At 38.9% G+C, this 19,203-nt stretch overlaps 1 protein-coding gene across 1 annotated transcript in view; it reads left to right on the top strand.

Moving 5' to 3' along the window:
- The first annotated feature begins 18,658 nt into the window (after positions 1-18,658).
- The window catches only part of ST7 (suppression of tumorigenicity 7), a 145,977-nt gene continuing 145,432 nt past the window's right edge, over positions 18,659-19,203 (top strand). The window contains exon 1 of the mRNA XM_054399413.1: positions 18,659-18,809. Coding sequence (XP_054255388.1) covers positions 18,659-18,809 — 151 coding nt within the window. The remainder of the gene's footprint in view (positions 18,810-19,203) is intronic.

Here is a 19,203-nt window from a genome sequence, read left to right as displayed (position 1 = left end):
TGTTCAGATCCACCCAAGTGTGGGGAACTGAATCTGATTTCCCATTCTAGGGCAAAATCTATAACAGCTGGAATAATAGTCAATATTTGGACATTATATTGTCAGATTAAGGCAGTCATGCCCCTAAGTAACTTCTAGCATCTCAAGATTTTGGGTGAATCTAAGCAAACTGACTTCAATGCAGCTTGCAGAAAAGCAAGCGTTTTCTCCATTGGAATGCACTTTTGGCTAAGTGTCTTAAGAGATATTCCAGAACAGGCAGTCTACCTAATTCTGGGAAGGGTTGGCCAAGTGGCCTAGAAAGTAGCCTGAATAGGGAGTTTAGTCAGGTTTTAATTAGCATCTTGAGTTGGACACCTTTATTACTATTTCACATAATTAATGAAGTCATTACTTAATTAAAGTCTGTGTTCTGGGGAGTGATGCAGTCTGACATCTTTTGCTTATATAAGAACTGGTTTCACCAAGGAATTTTGAACTCAGTTTCACGTTTTTAGAAATTGTGCACAATTTCTTCAGTGTATTTGGGAGCAAAATAATCTAGAATATGAACTCACATAACTGAGATTTCAGAGTACTGAAGTCTCAGTGTTATTTGCAGAATCTTTGACAGCAATACAGCCTATTTCTGTAAGATTGTTGTGGTTATTGTGATAGAGCTTTATGATTAAGTTGGGGTAAATTCCAGCATCACCTACTGTCTTCAGCTATCTTCAGTTTTTTTACTGCCACAATTTCTTCCTTTTTTTTTTTTTAAGTATTCTATTAATAAATTCTAATATAAGAGATTCTCAACTGTCTTAATCTCTTCCATTGTTTAATTGTCTTTTAATTATATGTAGGAGGAAAACTGCAACAGTTTTTTATTGTGTTTTTTGGCTGGTTCTTTACCTTCTACTGTGTTGGTTTTGGTTTTTACCTTTTATTATGTTTTTTTACCTTTTACTACAACTAAATCCCTGTGGTGCCTGATGTGCTCCAATTGTGTGTGGAAAACAACTGATAAGTGTACTGGTTACTAATTTTATCTCTTAGATAATTTGTTATTCTCGTCCCTCTTTAGTTAATATTTTCAACAGATTCTGTTCATAAAACATCATCCTTCTTGTAGTCTTCTGAGCCCAGACCTAGCATTCTGTAAGGATGTCAGCAGTGAGCTATAGTACAGAATGGTTACTTTGCATATTTTGTATAAGATAACACATCTCAGAATTAGATTTCACTCTTCATTTGTGTTGAGTTTTTAGGCCTGAGTGTTTGCCAAGAATGTGACTCAGTGAGACAGATAAGATGTTTGTGCTGATGTTGGCCTCAGAGCACAGGGGAGGTTTTGGCCCTCCGTCGTGGATTGTGACAGAAAAGGGGGAAATTGATGTTTCTCTTCATTGGGACATCTCAGAGTTTTGCACTGAGTGAGCAATTCTCACGTATCTTTTAAGAGCTATGTTTAAAAAAAGGTTGGCAGAAGTTTCACCCAGAAATGTTTGATTTGAAAATAAGTTTATTGAAAAACAAGTATTGGACAATAAGCAAAATAATAGTGTAAGAAGAATCATAGGATGTAATGTTTTTCTTATAGAGGAAGCCTTTTTTTTTTTTTATTTGCTTTTGCTTAGATTTTATAGCTGTCTTTGTCATATTTTCTCTACTGAAATTTATGAAATTGATGGTCTCTTCCACACATGACCATAATGCACATGAAATTATAGTATTGTGCATTAATCTCCAAATTAAAATGTTACCTTGCCTAATAGGATGAGATACAAATGTTTCAGTTTCTCATAACATCAGCTGTGTTGACTATGTTGACTTTTATAAAAAAAAATCTTTAAAGATGCCTTTTTAAATGCCCATGAGCTGCATAACACTTCTGTACTTCTTATGATATCTAATCAGAATGCTTATATGTAACTTTATATATGCTTCCTATTTTTTAAGTTTTTCAGCAGTTGCATTAGAAACTGATTTTGTTTTCAGATCCTTCTCAATGGAATTTAAAAGTACTAAAGGTAGTTCCAGTAGAGTTTTATTGGTTTCCTCCTCCTGCAAAATAATCAAGGAAGCTGTTCTGTTGATACAATATTTCAAGAGTAAATAGATTTCATTCTGCTTTCGTTTGTCTCCAAAAGGCTCCTTTGTCTAGATAAATACCAGCTTTTGTTATGAGCCACATCTAATAGAAGAAAATATCAAGAATCAAGAACAGGCGTACCTAGAAAGGGAAGCTTGATGTTGCACTGTCCCTACTGTTTGAGTGAAGCAAAACCAGTAACTTCTTGGTATCCTGAAGCCTTGCAAAACTGTTCTCAAATATCATTTCACCATTTCAGAAGTTTCTAGTAAGGTCTCATAAATAGATGTTGTCTTCATGAAATACTACTTAAGGCACATCAACGCAAAAGTATTTTCAGAGTAGTTTCTCTGCTATTCCTCCTGAACAATATTTAACTTCTACAGCATTTTGGTTTTCCAGTCTGTTTTGTTGTTCTGCAACATTTCATTGGATTTGTTTAGGTTTGTTATTATTATAACTACTGCAGCACTTTGGTTTTCCTGTATGTTGTCGGTCTACAACATTTAATGTGAGGTTCTTTGATTTTTCTGTAGGTTCACTATTATGAAGATGGTAACGTTCAGCTGGTGAGCCATAAAGACATACAGGATTCTCTAACAGTGTCTGTAAGTGAGTTTTAAAGACCTTAATTTGTATACTGAAATGACTTCTTAATTTAAAACAAGAAAGAAGCTTAAAAAAAACCTCATAAGTTTGTTGGCTAGTTTGTTTTTCTGCATGAGTGGGAATTAGTCTTCTAATTTATAAATATTTTATATGTAATATTTACCATTTTCACCTAACATGTTGTAACAGTGTGAGAGCTGAAATGCCCCTCCCACACTGACAATAACCAGGCTAGCTCAGTCTGGAAGCAAATGAAAGCTGTATTTACAAGCAAAACTACAATCTATGGTGAAATGCAATGAATATGTACAAATATACGCTATTCACAACATTTACAAATATCTACAATCAACAGAAAAACACAACCAAGCCTCCTGGCTTTCCCCTCCCCTTGAGGGGCTGTGCTGCTTCTGGCTGTGCCCCCAGCCAGAAGGAACCCCCCCCTGACCTCCCTGGCAGAAGGCAGAGAGTCAAGAAGCAGACAGGCTGTTAGACTTAGCTTGTCAAGGTCAGTATGTGTGTTATCTTCAGCCAGAAAAGAAGCAGGAGGCAGACAGAAGCCGAGCAAGCTGAGACTGAGTGAGCTTTGTTTTGAGTAGTGATTCTTAAACATCTCTATCTCTCCAATGGAAGTGTTTAGAATAATCATTGTTTTGCTTTCTTACACCCAATAGTGGTTTATTTACATTCTTTCACTTTCTCTGCTCCAACTTTGTGAAGAAAATTTAAAAAGTCTTAAAACCATCACACATGTAGTTACTGCTTTTTTAATATTTTTTTTAATATATGCTTGCATGTGGCTTATGTAAGCTAAATTAGCTTTTATTATAAAGCTTCAATTAGTTAATCAGTCTTTCTGTGCTTCTGCTGTGTTTAAACTTTAGCCTGCAAAAGGGACCTATACAATTTTTTTTTTTAATATGAAGGGGATATAAGTTATAATAACCCACTTAAGTAGTACAGTCTCTAGGAGACTGCCTCCTTTGCTCACTAGGAGAAGACCAGTATGCTGGAAATAGTGAACAAATGCCACCAGTTAAGAAGCAATAGTAGGTATTTGCCCTTCATTTCTTTGCTATCTGTAACTGGTGCCATCAGCCTCTTGCTTTTCTGTACAAAAAGCCCTTTCAGAGATGCTTCAGCTTGAGAAGCATAACACACTTGAAGTAATTTTTTCCAATTTATTTCCAAATGGATTGTTACAGTAATGAGGAGCAGAGGTAGAAATAAAAATTGTTCGGAAGTAGTACCAGATGTATCCTTATTAAGAGTTGGTAATGTTGCAACACAAAGTCCTACTTTTGAAACAACGCTTCTTTTGCCTACTGCAGGTTGTGTTTATAAACAGTAAGATTTTCTGTTGTCATATTCTTTAACAAAAATTAAGCCAGTGAGGTTAAACTGGCAAAGGGAAATTGTAAAAGTATCTTAATGGTAATGACTTGTGGTGACCAATTTGGCTCAAAAGCTGAATTCATCATTGAAGAACATTTTTCATATAAAGAAAGGCTTGCTGGCTTTTCAGTTGCAATAGCATCATAAAGAAGGGGGAGTGTGGTGCCATCTGATAACACTTCTGGAGCTGTAGATGTAAATTTGCTTTTCACCCCCTGAGCAAGGGGATCTGTTTAGTCTTTAATGCAACTAAGAGTTGCTTCAGGAAAGATGATGTGGAAGAAGTTCTCCTTTCAATAGCTTTTGCTTCACTTTCTATTGGAAAGAAACATAATCCTGTTCTGAAATTTAAAGTGGCAAAAGACTAGTGAGTAGAAAAACATCTACATAATTTTCCTACCTCCTGCTAGAACAGAAGTAAGCATGCTGCTACTTACCAATTTTTAGCCTTGCCTTTGAGATTTCTAAGGGGCAGAGGCCATAGAAGATTTTATTTCACAAAGAAGGAATGGTAGGTAGATTAAAAGGAGTCCAAACAACTCCCCTTTTTTGTTTTTGGTAGAGAAGCAGTTTTGTACCATTGATGGACACAACTGATACAAATGACTGGGGAGTTTACTTGCTGGTAGAGTTATGCAAGTTTTGCTGGAGGTTACTTCCTTATCCCTAATTACTCTCTGAGCTAATAAGGACTTCATATCCCTTAATTTTTCCTTTTATTAGCAGAGCCTTGGAAATAATTCCCTCAGTTCATGGAAAAGTCAGACCCCTTTTATTGGTTCTACTTGGTCTTCACCTTCTCCTTCATTTCTTTGTGGTGTCCAAGAGTGCTTTCACCACTGCTAGGCGCAGTTTCAGTTTGAACACATTGTAGTCAAAGCTGCTCTTGGGTCTTTGCCTTTGTAGGAACAAGGAATCGCATGGGGCAAGGGCACTTCTGCAAAAGCACCCTTAGGAATGTCTCCAACACCAAGTTGGAAGTTTTGAAATTCATGAACCCTCACATTCTTCTTGAGACGTCTTTCAAGCACTTTAACTAATTTGTTTGGGTTTATTTTTAAAACAAATACACAGTTGCCTACTTAAGGATGAGGCTCGAAGCCAAGAAACTGTTTCTCAGTCATGAGACTTGGATGTTGTTGTGTGGTCTGCATTTGCAAGACATCGTTTTTGCAAGATGTACTTGGGGCTGTTTTTAGAAGGCCAGGTATTGTAAAGACTAATGTTTGCCTCAGCTTAGTATCCAGATTCAGAATGTTTAGAGATGAACAAATTTGTTTGGGTTTTTTGCTCATGTTCTGCATACTTCTGTGTTATCTGATGTTCTTTAAGTTTTCCTGAATTTGAACTGGAAATTTAACATTGATAATGTTAATATCCCGACTTTGCATATTTTTAGAGACTTGTGTGTGCATTGCCATGTTTCCAAATGCAGTTCTGTTCCATATGTCTTTTAATTGTACCATACAATTTTTAATCAAAATATTTTTACCAGCTCCATGATGATCTTTATGCTTGTTGCTTTTGAATGTTTCTATTTTTTAATGTAATAGTGCAGTACAAATACAATAATAATGTGACATATGCCATTTGTATGGATGCTTTGTTCAGGTTTGGTTTAGGTACTAAATGACCATGTGTTCTCGTGGAGTCTGCCTGACATCACTCATAAATACAGGAAAAAAAATTACCTAACTGGTATTAAAATCATGCTGTACATCCAACTTAATTCAGATGTTGTTTTTTTTCTAGAATGAAGCCCAGACAGCAAAGGAATTTATAAAAATCGTAGAGGCTGCAGAAAATGAGTATCAGGTATGTTGGAAACAAACAGTATCCTTAGTCACATGCATAACATTACTATATCCTCAACCAAAGCTAGCTATAACTAGCAAGCTTTTGATATTAAGAGAATGCAGTCTCATACAAATATAAATATATTTTATGCTGCTATTAGTTGTATCCTTCATTTCAATACCTTATGGTGATTGCACCCTCCTACTTAACATTACATCAGAAATTATTTTTTTGAGAGCAGAGAAGTCTCTAGTGTGATCAAATATCAGCAATTTCAATCTCAGCATTAACTCATTCCTTAAGTGGATTTTTTTTTTTGTGCAGGTTCTGTTCAGAGGCTACTTTGTTAGACAGCTTTTCTAAATATGAACTATAAGCACAATCCATTTCAATTGGTCATTTTAAAGTTAGAAAAGCGTAACTGCTTAATGTCTTCTGCAAAAGTTGATTCCCATTCATTTAGTTCTTGAATATAAGATAAATTTCAGACACAGTGTTCTGTCAGTTTTTATAAAAGAGGTCTTTAATACAAATTTACTAAGTAACATATGCATCATACTGAAGTTGATGCATTATTGTGGACCGACTGCCATCCCTACAGAAGAAACAGTGGAGGACTTCAGTGTCTGAAATAATGATGTAGAAGCTAACTCAAATCAACACTTTGTTCATGCTGCTGACTAACCACACTGTGGTTTGCTGAAACACTTTGGCTATGGCCAGGTTTATTGCATGTTTGATTAATTTTCTTCACATAGTTTTAATCTAACAGCTTTCCTTCATAAAATATATTATAATTTAGCGTATTTTTATTGAGCTATTTAAAGAGGTAACAGACTACTCAATAACATAACTTTTTATATAACATCCTAGTTCAGTTCTTCATGTGTCTTTGTTTTGTATGACTTTGTCTTTAACAGACTGCTATCAGTGAGAATTATCAGACTATGTCAGATACTACTTTCAAGGCCTTACGTCGACAGTTGCCAGTTACCCGCACCAAGATTGACTGGAACAAGATCCTTAGCTATAAGATTGGGAAAGAGATGCAGAATGCTTAAAGTGAACATTGCATGACTGGATCATTTTAGTGTCCTTGTATACAAAAAGAATTATTGCAAAAAGTATTTGGAACTGTCAAATCACCCAGTCAGCATGGGCTTTTGCCATTGAAAATCACTGTAAGTAGTTTGGTTAGAGCACAAAGCTTAGCAAATTGACTTTTTTCCCTTTTCTTTCTTTCTTTTCAGAGGGTTGTAACTTCAGTATAGCTGAATATCTTCCTTTAGAGTTTCTGTTGTACCTTTTTTTTTTTTTTAATAATGAAGAGACCATGCCTTTAGTTTCTGATTACATGTTAAGAACAGTTTCAGAAATATTTTTGCATATGATATCCCCTTCTCATGCTTTCATGTGAAATGGACAACTTCCAGAATTTGCTGGATTCCTTGTGGAAATCAGTAATGTACCGGTTCTAGGTCAACGTTGACATGGAGTTAGCCACAGGTGCTGTTTTCAAAATCATCTGTCCTCTCATTATATGCAAAATTGGGAAAAGCATTTTCTATTTTGTTTAAAACTTTGAGAATACTTATTTAGCTGGCTCTGTGTTAACAATAAAAAAAACAATTTTAAAGAGAAGGCCAAGATCTAATGCTGTTTTAAGATTTTGAAATTAAATAAAAATACTTATTTCAGAAATGCATTTAATGCTTTGTTCCTGACAATTACTTAAATGAGCTCAAACTCCATCTGCCCTTGAGTTTTTTAATCATAAAGCCACAAATGTATTATAACAAGGCATATTGTAATATATAATCCTGTACTCATTACTGTGTCTGTCAGTTTATTTTTTTCTTGGATTGAAATGTACTAAAATTCAATGTGACATTAAAATGCAAATTTTCTATTTATTTGAGTATCAGATTGCTTCCTGATAAAGCCTGGTTTTGGTGTTTCTATGTATTTTTTAAATCCTGCTTTAAAAAAGCCACAAACTTGTAGCCTATTGGCTATTCTCAGTTTATTTGGAGGTTGTTGTAATACCAGCATCCATTGTTTCCATCTGCATTTAACAAACATCTACATATAGATGTCTACTTAAAACAGATATCCTTTAACTTCATATTGGCTACAGAGGATGGAAGAAATTACAGGACCAAAAGTAATGCATTTATCTGGAGAGTACTTTCCCTGTCTGATATATCTCTTATTGAAAATGGACATCAGGTACCTAAAAACACAGACTTACCATAATGCTGTATAACACTTCTGTGAAATGCATAGACTTCACTTTTAAGTGGATGAAAACCTGTTTTAAAATATGCACCTAATTATGGATGGAAAATTAAACAGCATTTTTTAAAAAATATTTTTATTTTTCTTTAGAAGGCAGGTATTTATGCACACTCCTAAACCAGGGAAGCTTGCACAAAGGTTTTATATCTGTTTACAGAATGATCCAATTAATTACCTTAAACTGGTAAGTTACAGCATAGCAAGAGTCTAGAATTGTATTGAGTATAAAAATGTGTACACAGTGTTGTTTACTGTTCAGATTGTAATAGCAATACCCCTATCTATATTCTGTTCTTCAGTGCTGTCTTATAAAGGGGTATAGAATTAACAAGTTTGTGAAATTGCTGCTACTTTACAGTTTTAAACTGTATAGCAGAAGAGTGGGATTTGTTCTACCACAGTCTTCCTGGATAGCTGCCATCTTAATTGTCTTTGTAGATCAGCTGTTGAGCCATCGTGTTCTTTAAAAGAAAGCTTATAAAAGCTGTATGTGAGCTAATAACAGATGCTGAGTCACTGTCGAGTCTGTCAGTCTTAGAACTAAGACCTAAATACAAACCTTGTCTGAAGAATTTCTTTAACATACTCAAGAACAGATAAAAATAAAAGACAGGGAATGGACAGTTAAGAGAACTGTTAATGGGCAACAACGTGCAAATAACCGTTCTATCTGTTAGAATATTGCGTATGACCAGAATCAGCACTGGCTGAAAGTCAGAATGCTATTTTTCTTACCTGAAATAGAAAGCTAGTTTTAAATATATTCCTAATAAAGAGGTATTTTACTGTGAAGTACTCTGTTACTGTCTCCTGTTTATTCAGTCCCAGTCTGAATTCCGTATCTTCAAAGAATAGCATCCCACAGATTCAGTTCCACCAGTAGTGACATAAGTAAACTTGTATTATTTGTATTTTCCCTCTTGTGTTAATTTTTAGTCTGTGAGATAATTTTACGCCTCAAATATGAAATTTAATAAGCTATAGCTTCAATAAAGCAATTCATAAGTAAATTAACTGTTCTGTTACTTTTTTGAAGTGGTGTGCTGTATCCTACTTAGGGGTAATGACTCCCCAGATGAAGCAGATCTGAGTATCAGCTGAGGCACATGGCACATCTGGATTTCTTGATTGCTCTCAAATTATTGGATTTCGCTTGTACTTTTGTTTCTACCCCCACCCCTTTTAAATTTGGGAACTTTAAAGCTTGCTTGGTAGGCTTTAAGGTATTTCATGTAGGTAAAGCACTTTCTCTGAGAATTTTTGCTTTGGCCTTTGTCTTAATGTGAATTACTACTTGTTTATATTCTATTTTTAAATTAAAGACAAGCTTTGTATTGTGGAATGTTGATGTAATAGACATGGCTTGTGATATGGACTTGTAAAATGCTTGCGTTTATGAAGTGTACTGAATCATATGCATCTTAGTGCCCTTTTATATGAAGGAATTTTTAACTTCTGCAATTAAGCAACTCTTCTTTCTGAACTGACTTTGAAGTCATTATGCTGTGCACGCTGAAAACAGTTCTGCTGGCTGGTTCAGTTGGGAACACTGCAACACAGTTCATTGGTCATTCAGCCCAAAAAAGTATTCTGTGAGAGTGAACATCCTAATAGAGGTGTTCTCCTTAGGAGGTGACTCCAGCCGCATCTATGGCATTGTAGCTTATGTGCTTTGGGAGTAAAATCCCTCTCTGATCTGCACTTGCTGAATGCTGGTTTGGCTGACAAAGCATTTCTGGTGCTCTTGAGTTCCTCTCCTTTTGGAGAACTCTGACCTGGGAACTGGGCTTGGGGTGTGCACCAAATGCCCTCCAACTCCTAATGGTGATGTAAGTCCATAGCAGTGGTTTCCTTCAGGCATCTTGAAACCACTTATGTGTGAGGATGTCTGGAGGATCAGACTAAACCTGGCCTTCAAATTTCCAGGGTCCAGTGTAGGTATAGAGGCTGAACTGTTTGATTCTATGGATTCACTCCTGTTGTATTGAATTCCTTGCTGACATGGATGTAGCTTCTGCCACATTCATTTACTGAAAAGAATGAAATCGCTTCCTCTGATGCAACTGTAAACTAGGTGTAGATTAAACTTAGTTTGTTCATAAACTTGAAGTGTTTTGTGTGTCAACTCTGAACTCTTTACATCGAACAAACAAACAAAAAGTCAATTTTTTTCCCCCACAGCTAAAAGAAGGGAACTCTGCATATGTACTTCATTCAGTCTGTGAAAATGAATGTTTTTTATTTGGTAGATTTTATTAGTAATGTTTTCTTCTGCTACTGAGGTCAGCTTACCTGTCGTGGGTATTGCTCAGGATGAAGAGGGTGAGAATGGTAATCCTTGCTTTAAAGGATATAGTTTGTAAATACATGCAGACTTTTCCCTGCAAATAAATAAGGTTGTGCAAGGGTAAATCCATTAGGTTTATTGCTCAGAAGTCAAGAGGAGCACGTAGGGACTTTTGCTTGACTGGCTGAAATAAGATCTGAAACAACTTCCAGCTTACAGTGTTGTCAGTGTGTAGTGTTTGGCTGGCTGGTTGGGGAGACAACACTACAAGCTTATAATCACTTACTGTAAAACTTTCAGTTTTATATGTAAATGTTTTTAATATTTTTCAACATCAAGTGTATACTGAATACATAATGCAAGACAAGCAGCATTGTGAGGAGCAGTTGAGAAAAACATGCTCATGATCTCTATCTTATCAATTAAAAATGTATTCAGGGGGTTTAGCAATTAGGGTGCAATATGATGCTAAGGCAAGTTACCTCTCATGGTACATCTGGAACCCAGCCTACATTCCTCAGATGTACAGAAAAGAGTTTTGGGTCTCATGAAGTAAAGAAGAGACTTTGTCTTCTTGGAGCAAACCTTCTCATAACTAGCAAAAAAAACTAGGCTATCTTCTCTTTTGCAAATAAAGGTTATTTGCAAATAGCTTTATGAACTTAACTGGAAAAAAAATCCCAGCTACAAGCTCTTGAGTACAAGAAAAATACTTTTCATTCTCTTGGGCTGCAGTGGATTTAAAATGTTTTCCTGCCCAGTGTACTACCTTTCTTGGCTGCTGGATGATGGTGTTTGTCTTCTGTTCCAGAAACTGGGGACTAAAAGGTGTCTAAAGGCAGAAATGTTCAACTTCTTGCTGTGCTGTGAAGGTGCTAGAAAAGACGGTCTGCTTCAAGGGGCCCAAATAACATTGTTGGGATCTGGGATGCTGTCATTATGTATTTTCCCAAGCTTGCTAGTACATCCAGTTATAATGCAGGTTGTGTCAGTAAGATTGTAAAAGGTGCAAGAATGTGACCTATTCTAGTTTTCCTGAAGAAAGAAAGGGGCCAAGTCTGTTTAGACTGAAGAGTGGGAGCCTGGTGCTGCAGCTCTGAGGAAAGGGTCAGTTAATTCAAAGCTGCGTTCCGGGAACACAAGTCTGACAGAGGCTGGCAGACTACTTGCAACAGAGTCTACAGTGCCACAGTGCCTGTGAGCTGCAGCCTCTGCTGCCCACCCATCTGAGTGCACAGGTTGTTCCTGAACCTGTGCCTTGCAAATGCAAGTGTGCTTGACAGACTGAAAGAGTTAGGGCTGTTCAGTCTGGAGAAGAGAAGGCTCCGAGGTGACCTTATTGTGGCCTTCCAGTATCTGAAGGGGGCCTGCAAGAAAGCTGGGGAGGGACTTTTTAGGCTATCAGGTAGTGATAGGACTAGGGGGAATGGAATGAAGCTGGAAGTGGGGAGATTCAGGCTGGAAGTGAGGAAGAAGTTCTTCCCCATGAGAGTGGTGAGAGCCTGGAATGGGTTGTCCAGGGAGGTGGTTGGGGCCCCATCCCTGGAGGTGTTTAAGGCCAGGCTGGATGAGGCTCTGACCAGCCTGATCTAGTGTGAGGTGTCCCTGCCTATGGCAGAGGGGTTGGAACTAGATGATCCTTGTGGTCCCTTCCAACCCTGACTGATTCTATGATTCTATAAGTGTTGCTTGAGCTGTTCTTCCCATTCTAGCAAGAGTCTGTCTTACCACAGTGAAAATTCCTGGAGATGCTGCCCTGAATGCCTCTGTGGCCCTTCTCTTAATAACATTCTATTTGTAAAAAGAGGAACATGAGGTAGCAAAAACGTGACTGGCTAAAAAGCAGTTGTTAAAGATCCTGAAGTTCAGATATTCAATTGGAAGGTTTCTGGACAACAGTGATGTTGGGGCAGAGATCTCACACTCTGAAAGAAATTGCTAATGATAAAGATTATCCTTCCTCTCCAAGTTCTTGTCAGGCTTTGGTAGTAATTGTATTAAGGGAGACATTAGGAAAAGTGCAGTCTTCCTTGATGCTCTTTGATGCCTTCTCCCAGCTGCTGCAGCACTCTGCTTACCTCACAGCTGCAGAGCCACCACCTTTTTTCCCACACAGCAGCAGCTGCTGGGATTTAGGAGAATTCTGTCTCCATTTACTGTTCCTTCCAATCCTCCTTTGCTATGGGTCTGCTGTGGTTTCAAACTGATTTCAGGCTGGAGTTCAACATGTGTGATGTGGTGAGTATTCTGCTAAGCACAAGGTCATCCCATATCAGTGACTAGTGTAATTTCTTCTCTATAGCAGCTTTCTGCTTGCAAGAGATTATGGAAAAAGCTTAGATGAAGGCCTTGGTGCTGTAGTGGTGTCATGAAAGAAGCCATTAGAGAATAAGTAATACTGTATCTGCAGTAGGATTTCAATACTAGGTAGTAAATGGGGTCAGGGATATGTAGTGAATGGTCGGACTGCAGAAATCAACTGGTGCTTGAGTACAAACACACCTTGTTCTCAGCGAGCTGATGGGGTATGTGAGAAACGTACAGTGTTTCCTGGGACTGCAGGCACCCACCTCGCCCCTACATGTATCAGTCTCAGCTAAGGCTGTCCAATTGTTCTTGGTTGTGCAGTAAATTCAGAGCTGTATGATAAGAGAGAGTAAGTGAGATAAAAGCTAGCAGCGGTTCATGACAGGTAGCATTTAGATGCTACCTGCTTCCATGGCAGAAGATGTGCTGCTTGTTCCATCCCTGCCTGCATACAGTCAGAGCTGTTCTTATTGTTCTTAATAGGTGACAGCCTCAAGCAACAATAATTCTCTGTACATGATCCAGCACTGCAACTGCTCGATTTCCTTCATCTGAGTTTCTGGAGATTACATAAAATGTAAGTGTCAGTGAATTTCTGTGTTTCTACCTATATAGAACTGGTAAAGATACTGTGTTGACAAATGATAGGGGGAAAGTTAATTATGGTCTGCTAATTGTAGATATCAGAGTATAGGAATAGAGACCTTTTTCTCTTAAAAAGGTTTGTTTATTCAATTAGTATCAATGCTCAGTAAATTAAAGACCACTGTCAATACCCTTTTGTCTTAAAAAAAAAAAGGCAAGATACCAAACATCTCCTGAACCAACAAATGTATCTCCTTTAAAAAAAAAAAAAAAAAAGGCAAATTTGTTTGGCTTCAGTCCAAGGCATGGATGTGAGGAGATAAGCTCTTGTCCTTTTCCTCAACCTAAGGAGGGGAGGGAGAAACCAGCACTGGTTTCCTCCAGGCTTTGTGCTATCTTTCTCTGCCTCCTCGTTTTCCCTACTGCCTTGTGTGCCTCCTGTGACGTACAAAACGTGTGGATCCAGATGCCAGACTCTGACTTGCCAAGAGCTCTTTTGACCAGGAGCCAGCCTCATAGCTCACATGACTCCTTTATGAATCCTAAGCACGTACCATCTTGTACAAATACTGATGTGTCTTGGTCCACCACCTGATTTTTATGAAGGATCTTCGTAAAATGCCTCAATGAATGTGTGTATCCATCTACTTCACACAAATATCTATGTGCTACTTGGGGATGTCTCCAGGGATTTAAAAAAAAAATAAATATATTTCAGTGTGCTTCAGCAAGGAAGTGTGTTTGGGATGGGGCACTGCACCACACTGATGTCTAAGTGTGTCGATAGCATCAAATTCCCATCTCATTTTTAGGGACAAAAGAAATTTGTAAGCAAAAAAAAGCAAGAGAACACAAGTTCAGAGGGTTGGAGTTTGTTTGTTTGCTTGTTTTTGTTTGTTTTTTCTGGTTAAGACTTATTTCAGACACTCCCTGAAAATACTGAAAAACTGTTCTGAGTTGAACACCTTTCTTTGCCTTGTCTTTAACATCTGATTCTTAACTGAGCTATTTCTAACTCTGTTTTTGTGACTTGTCTTGCAATTAAGGCAGCTTGCCTGTTGGTTTTCTTGCCACTTTGAAGTGGTCTTTCTTCCCTCCCTTGCAACTGTCCAGACACATTCTAGATCGGTTTTCTGGCAAAGGGACTTTGCCAGAGTTTAGAGGAGTTTGCCTTCTCGTTTCTCCATCCTCCTCCAGTTTAAGGAGATCTTGGGGAATCTGCAACATTCAGCTCCCTCAAACTCTGCTCCCCAGCTTTCTGAAACAATAAAATGGGCAGAAGTTCACCCCCATCTTCCCACCTTCATACTGCTTTGAAAGTAAGGAAGATGAAGCTTTTTGACAAGTGGTGCTTGAGCATGCGAATGCATATTTGACTTTTCCTCATTAGTCATAGTGGCATATTTTTAAATATTACTGTCTTCCTCTAAGCTGAAAAATATTCATGTAATACCATAATACCTCAGTTTTATGATGGGGAACAGAAACTTCAGCCTGGACACACTGTTTAGAAGTCTGAAGTCGCATACGTCTGAAATACCTTTCTTTTCACGAAAATATATTGATAAGACTATAAATTAAACAGAGTAATTTTTTCATTCTTTCTTAGCATATTTTCTGTTCTCCAGGCTGTGTGTGCTTTAGCTGAAACAGGTTTTTCGCATGTATTTAAGCCATTTTAGTCACACTTTGCTATGTCTGAAAAGTGCTGCTGTGTAAGGGATTCCATGAATTCTGCCACAGTGCTTTCACTGGCATTGTCATGCTGTTTCTCACCGATTCCAGTTTAGACTGCCATCTCCAGTTCATCCTTGATATTGTTTGATATGCATATGATGTGTTTAGTAGGTGTACTACATACATATGTATTTGTATCATATACATGTGGATATACAGATGCACGCACATGTATATACATGTATCATTACTGTGGATCTAGATTAAAAGGTGTTGGGCATAACACTGCTTAGCTGGATTCAACTGCTAACCAGGCATCAGCTGAAGGTCAGGGGAATGTCTGGCTGCTTTGAATCTTTGAACATTTCCCAGCATTCACAGATGTCTGGAGCTGATGTAGGTTGTCTTGGTGCCCTTTCTGGATGTCCTCAACAACTGTGCCTGGCTGTCTTTCCACTGCCAAGAAATCTGATGCAATCTCATTTTATAGCCAGGCTCCAAGGGGATTGTACATTGTGGGCCTAGAAAAAGTTATTGATCTCTGAAAGGCAGAAGATATTTTTAAGGTGTTTTTTTTTTTTTCAAAACAAAACAACATAAATATTTAAAACCCCTACTACTTTGGATCTTGATGCAGAAAAAGATCAAGCAAGCAGAATTTTCAAACTAGACTTTTGCTGCAAATTATTTTTATCCAATAATCACTTCAGCTGTATTCAGTTTTATCTTGACTTAACAAATAAGTGCCAGATGACACTTAATAAAATCACATCTATTCATTGTACTGAACAGTTTCCTTCTTTGAATTGTGAAATGCATGTTTAAGGCTTTGTATTAATAGTTGGCACTCCTTTTGAGGAGAATTGAGAGACAATTTGTGTGAAACAGAGCCTGAGCTGTGAACTTATCTTGAATCATAGAATTGTTTAGGTTGGAAAGATCTCCAGTTCTAAATGCTAACCTAGCACAGCCAAGTCCATCACAAAAGCCCATGCCCCTAAGTACCACATTCAAGCGTCTTTTAAAGTACCTCCAGGGACAGTGACTCAACTACTTCCTAGGGCAGCATGTTCAAATGCTTAACAACCCTTTTGGTGAAGAAATTTTTCCTTATGTCCAATCTAAACCTCCCTAATGCAACTTGAGGTTGTTTCCTCTTGTCCTATCACTTGTTACTTGGGGGAAGAGACTGACACCCACGTCGCTAGAACCTCCTTTCAGGTAGTTGTAAAGAGCAATAAGGTCTCTCCTGAGCTCCCTCCAGGCTAAACGACCCTAGCTCCCCCATCCACTCCTCATAAGACTTGTGCTCTAAATCCTTCAGCATAGGTGCTTCTTTAATAGGGACAACAGGAATAACAATTTGTCATGAGTGCACCAGCTTGTCATGATTCTTCATACTTTATCATCTTTATCTTATCATCATTGTTGTCATCATCATTGTAATTGTCATTATCATTATTATTCTTATTTGTGTAACTGCACTCAGTGGGAAATCCATTAGTGTGCTACAGGGAGCTTGAAGTTCTGGACTCTGTTGGTAGCTTGGCTTTTAAGTACTTTATGCTCACTGTAAAAACATTGGAGATCCAGGAATGAAATGCATAAAGATTACTGCAAAGTATTAATAACTGCTGTAATTCCAGGGGAAGAAGAAACAGGGTGCTTAGAGGAAGAAAGGCATAAAATGAATAACTGTAATTTAAGTGGGCACAGTTCCCAGCATTTTAGTCTTCTATCAACACAGGTGACATAAAGAAAGCATAACTGCAAAACCCAACAAAGTCCAATAAGAGACTGCCACCACAATGAAAGGAAAAGCTGTTTATAAAAATGTTTTTTTTAAAGCTCCGTAAACCACCTCTGTCTTCCATACATAAAATTGATTCATAGTTTTATAATACAAACAATAATATTCTGAAAATTAAAATATGTAGATCACCATTTATAAAATAAAAAAAAAGGCTTAGTGTTTTGGGTTTATTAATAATACATAAGAGACCAAGAGATTAATATTTTGATTTATAAATAACTGCATGATGGAATAATGTTGACCTTTTTTTCAGATGTGGCTTATGTGTTTTCTTGCCTTTATAGTGCAAAGGGGAAGCTGAAATACTTGAAAGGTGGTTTTCTTTGGTATGTAATTAAACTAAAAGTGACCTTTTTGTAGTTAATCTGTATATTCTAATTTTAAAAGCTTTGTGATTTATTAGCCAGGAAAACTTTTCCAGTCATGCACCAAAATTTCAGTATAGAGACCACAGTCCCTTAATCAGAAGATCCTGTCACCGTCAAATGCACAAGACACAGGTGGTGTTCCCCATCCAGCTTCAAGTCCCATAGTATAGTATGGATGAACAAATTTGGTGCCTTTGCTACCATGAGAAGATATCAATTTATACAACTACAGTTTTATTTTGGTTTCATGTCTTTCGGTATTGCAAGCATTCTGGAAAAGCTACTATGTTTTTCTCCATGATGACTTGTTCCTGGGATTGAAAATTCCAGAACAGAGTGGCTATTGCCAGTGGGAAAAGTTCTCCAGGATTTTTTGGTACTGCTTAAGAATTCACTACGTGTTTCTTAAAATGCTGGAAAGTATTATCCCACTCCTTAGAGACTGTGGAAACAAAGAAGAGATCCAAACAAACTGCAATATGCAGTGGGTGAATACTTACTGTCTGCAGCCTGTGTAACATCAAAGAGAGCTGAGATCAGTTGTTAGCCGGTCTCTGAAGTTTTGTCACTATCAGTTGACAAATCTTGTTACCTGAAGAAATACCTCATAGAGAGAATCACGGGAGAAATGTGTCTCCAAAAAGTGCAATTTTATGGCGAGAAGATAGTCCTTTATCCTTTATTTTAATGAGACATATCTTGTGCCACATAGTATCTTCCGTGGGTGGGGGGAAGTTTTACAGGTCAGGACTCTGCTGAGCAGGGTACAGTCAAGCAAAACCCGGAGTTTATGTTAGGTGTTATCCTAACAAGACGCTTACGCAAGTAGACTGCAAAAAGTCGCCCTCTACGAGCCCTTTTCAGACTTAAAGCCCTATTGCGTGCTGAAAATACTGCCTGAAATGCTTTCAAGATCGCAAAGACGTGAAAAAGTTGCACGGCCCTTCTACCCGCCCCCCGCTTCTCCTCCTTCTCTCGCTGTTTCCCCGCATTTCATCATGCGGCCACTGCCAGCGCAGGGAGCGGCGTGCAACCGGGGCGCCGAGCCTGCCGGGGGCAGGTCCGCAGCTGCCACCGCAGCACGTCCCCCACCCACCAAGCCTGGGTTTGGGGGACCCCTCGCAGCTTCAGGCTGTCCATTTCAGCTGCCCAGCCCTTGCCCTGGGCCGCCTGGGAGCGCCGCGGGAACAGCAGGAGAAGGGGCGGAGAGAAGCAGGAGCGCCCGGCGGGCCCTGGCAGCGCTGGGCCGGGCCGGGCCGGGCCGGGCCGCGCCCCGCGGCGGGCGGTACGTGCGGGAGGCGGGGGGGAGCCGGCTCGGGGAGGCGTGAATCATCCCACAAGTACACGCTGAGAGGTTGTGGCAGCAGAGAGCAGGGTTCGGGTTGTTTTTTTTTTTTCTCCTTGCCTTTTTTTTTTTTTGCCTTTTTTTTTTTTTTTCCTACTCCAAAAACATGGCTGAAGCTGGGACGGGCTTTCTGGAGCAGCTGAAGTCTTGCATCGTCTGGTCCTGGACGTATCTCTGGACATTGTGGTTCTTCATCATGCTCTTCCTGGTCTACATCTTAAGGGTGCCCCTGAAGATCAATGACAATTTAACCACAGGTAGGGAACAATCATTCCCGCCGTCCTCTTTCGCCGCGGGGAACCCCCTGGCCCCTTCCCCCGCGGCCGCCCCCCGGGGAAAGGGAATGGGAACGGCGGCTGCTCGCGGGGGCGCCCGGAGTGGTGGAAGGCAGCCAAGCTTCCGTGGATGTTTGCCGTCTTCCCCTCAGCACTTTGCATACTGGTACGAGTGGGGTTTTGTGAGGGGCTAGGGTGGGTAATGTTACCTTGTGATTGACTTGGCTTGGTCCAGCTAGCCCGGGGAGGGCTTGAAGGTACACCGGAGAGTTTCCTCCAGGGTCTGGGAGGCTTAAAGCAGTTGCGCTGGCTGCAGCAGGCTGTAGAAATGCCAGCGTCACCCAGAAGGTGTTTTGTGGTGTGCAAAGAGATCATC

The sequence above is a fragment of the Indicator indicator genome, chromosome 3 (genome assembly GCF_027791375.1).
Source record: "Indicator indicator isolate 239-I01 chromosome 3, UM_Iind_1.1, whole genome shotgun sequence".
Classification (NCBI taxonomy): Eukaryota; Metazoa; Chordata; class Aves; order Piciformes; family Indicatoridae; genus Indicator; species Indicator indicator.
Note: the sequence above shows the minus strand (reverse complement) of the source record. Positions and strands in the feature narration are given on the sequence as shown.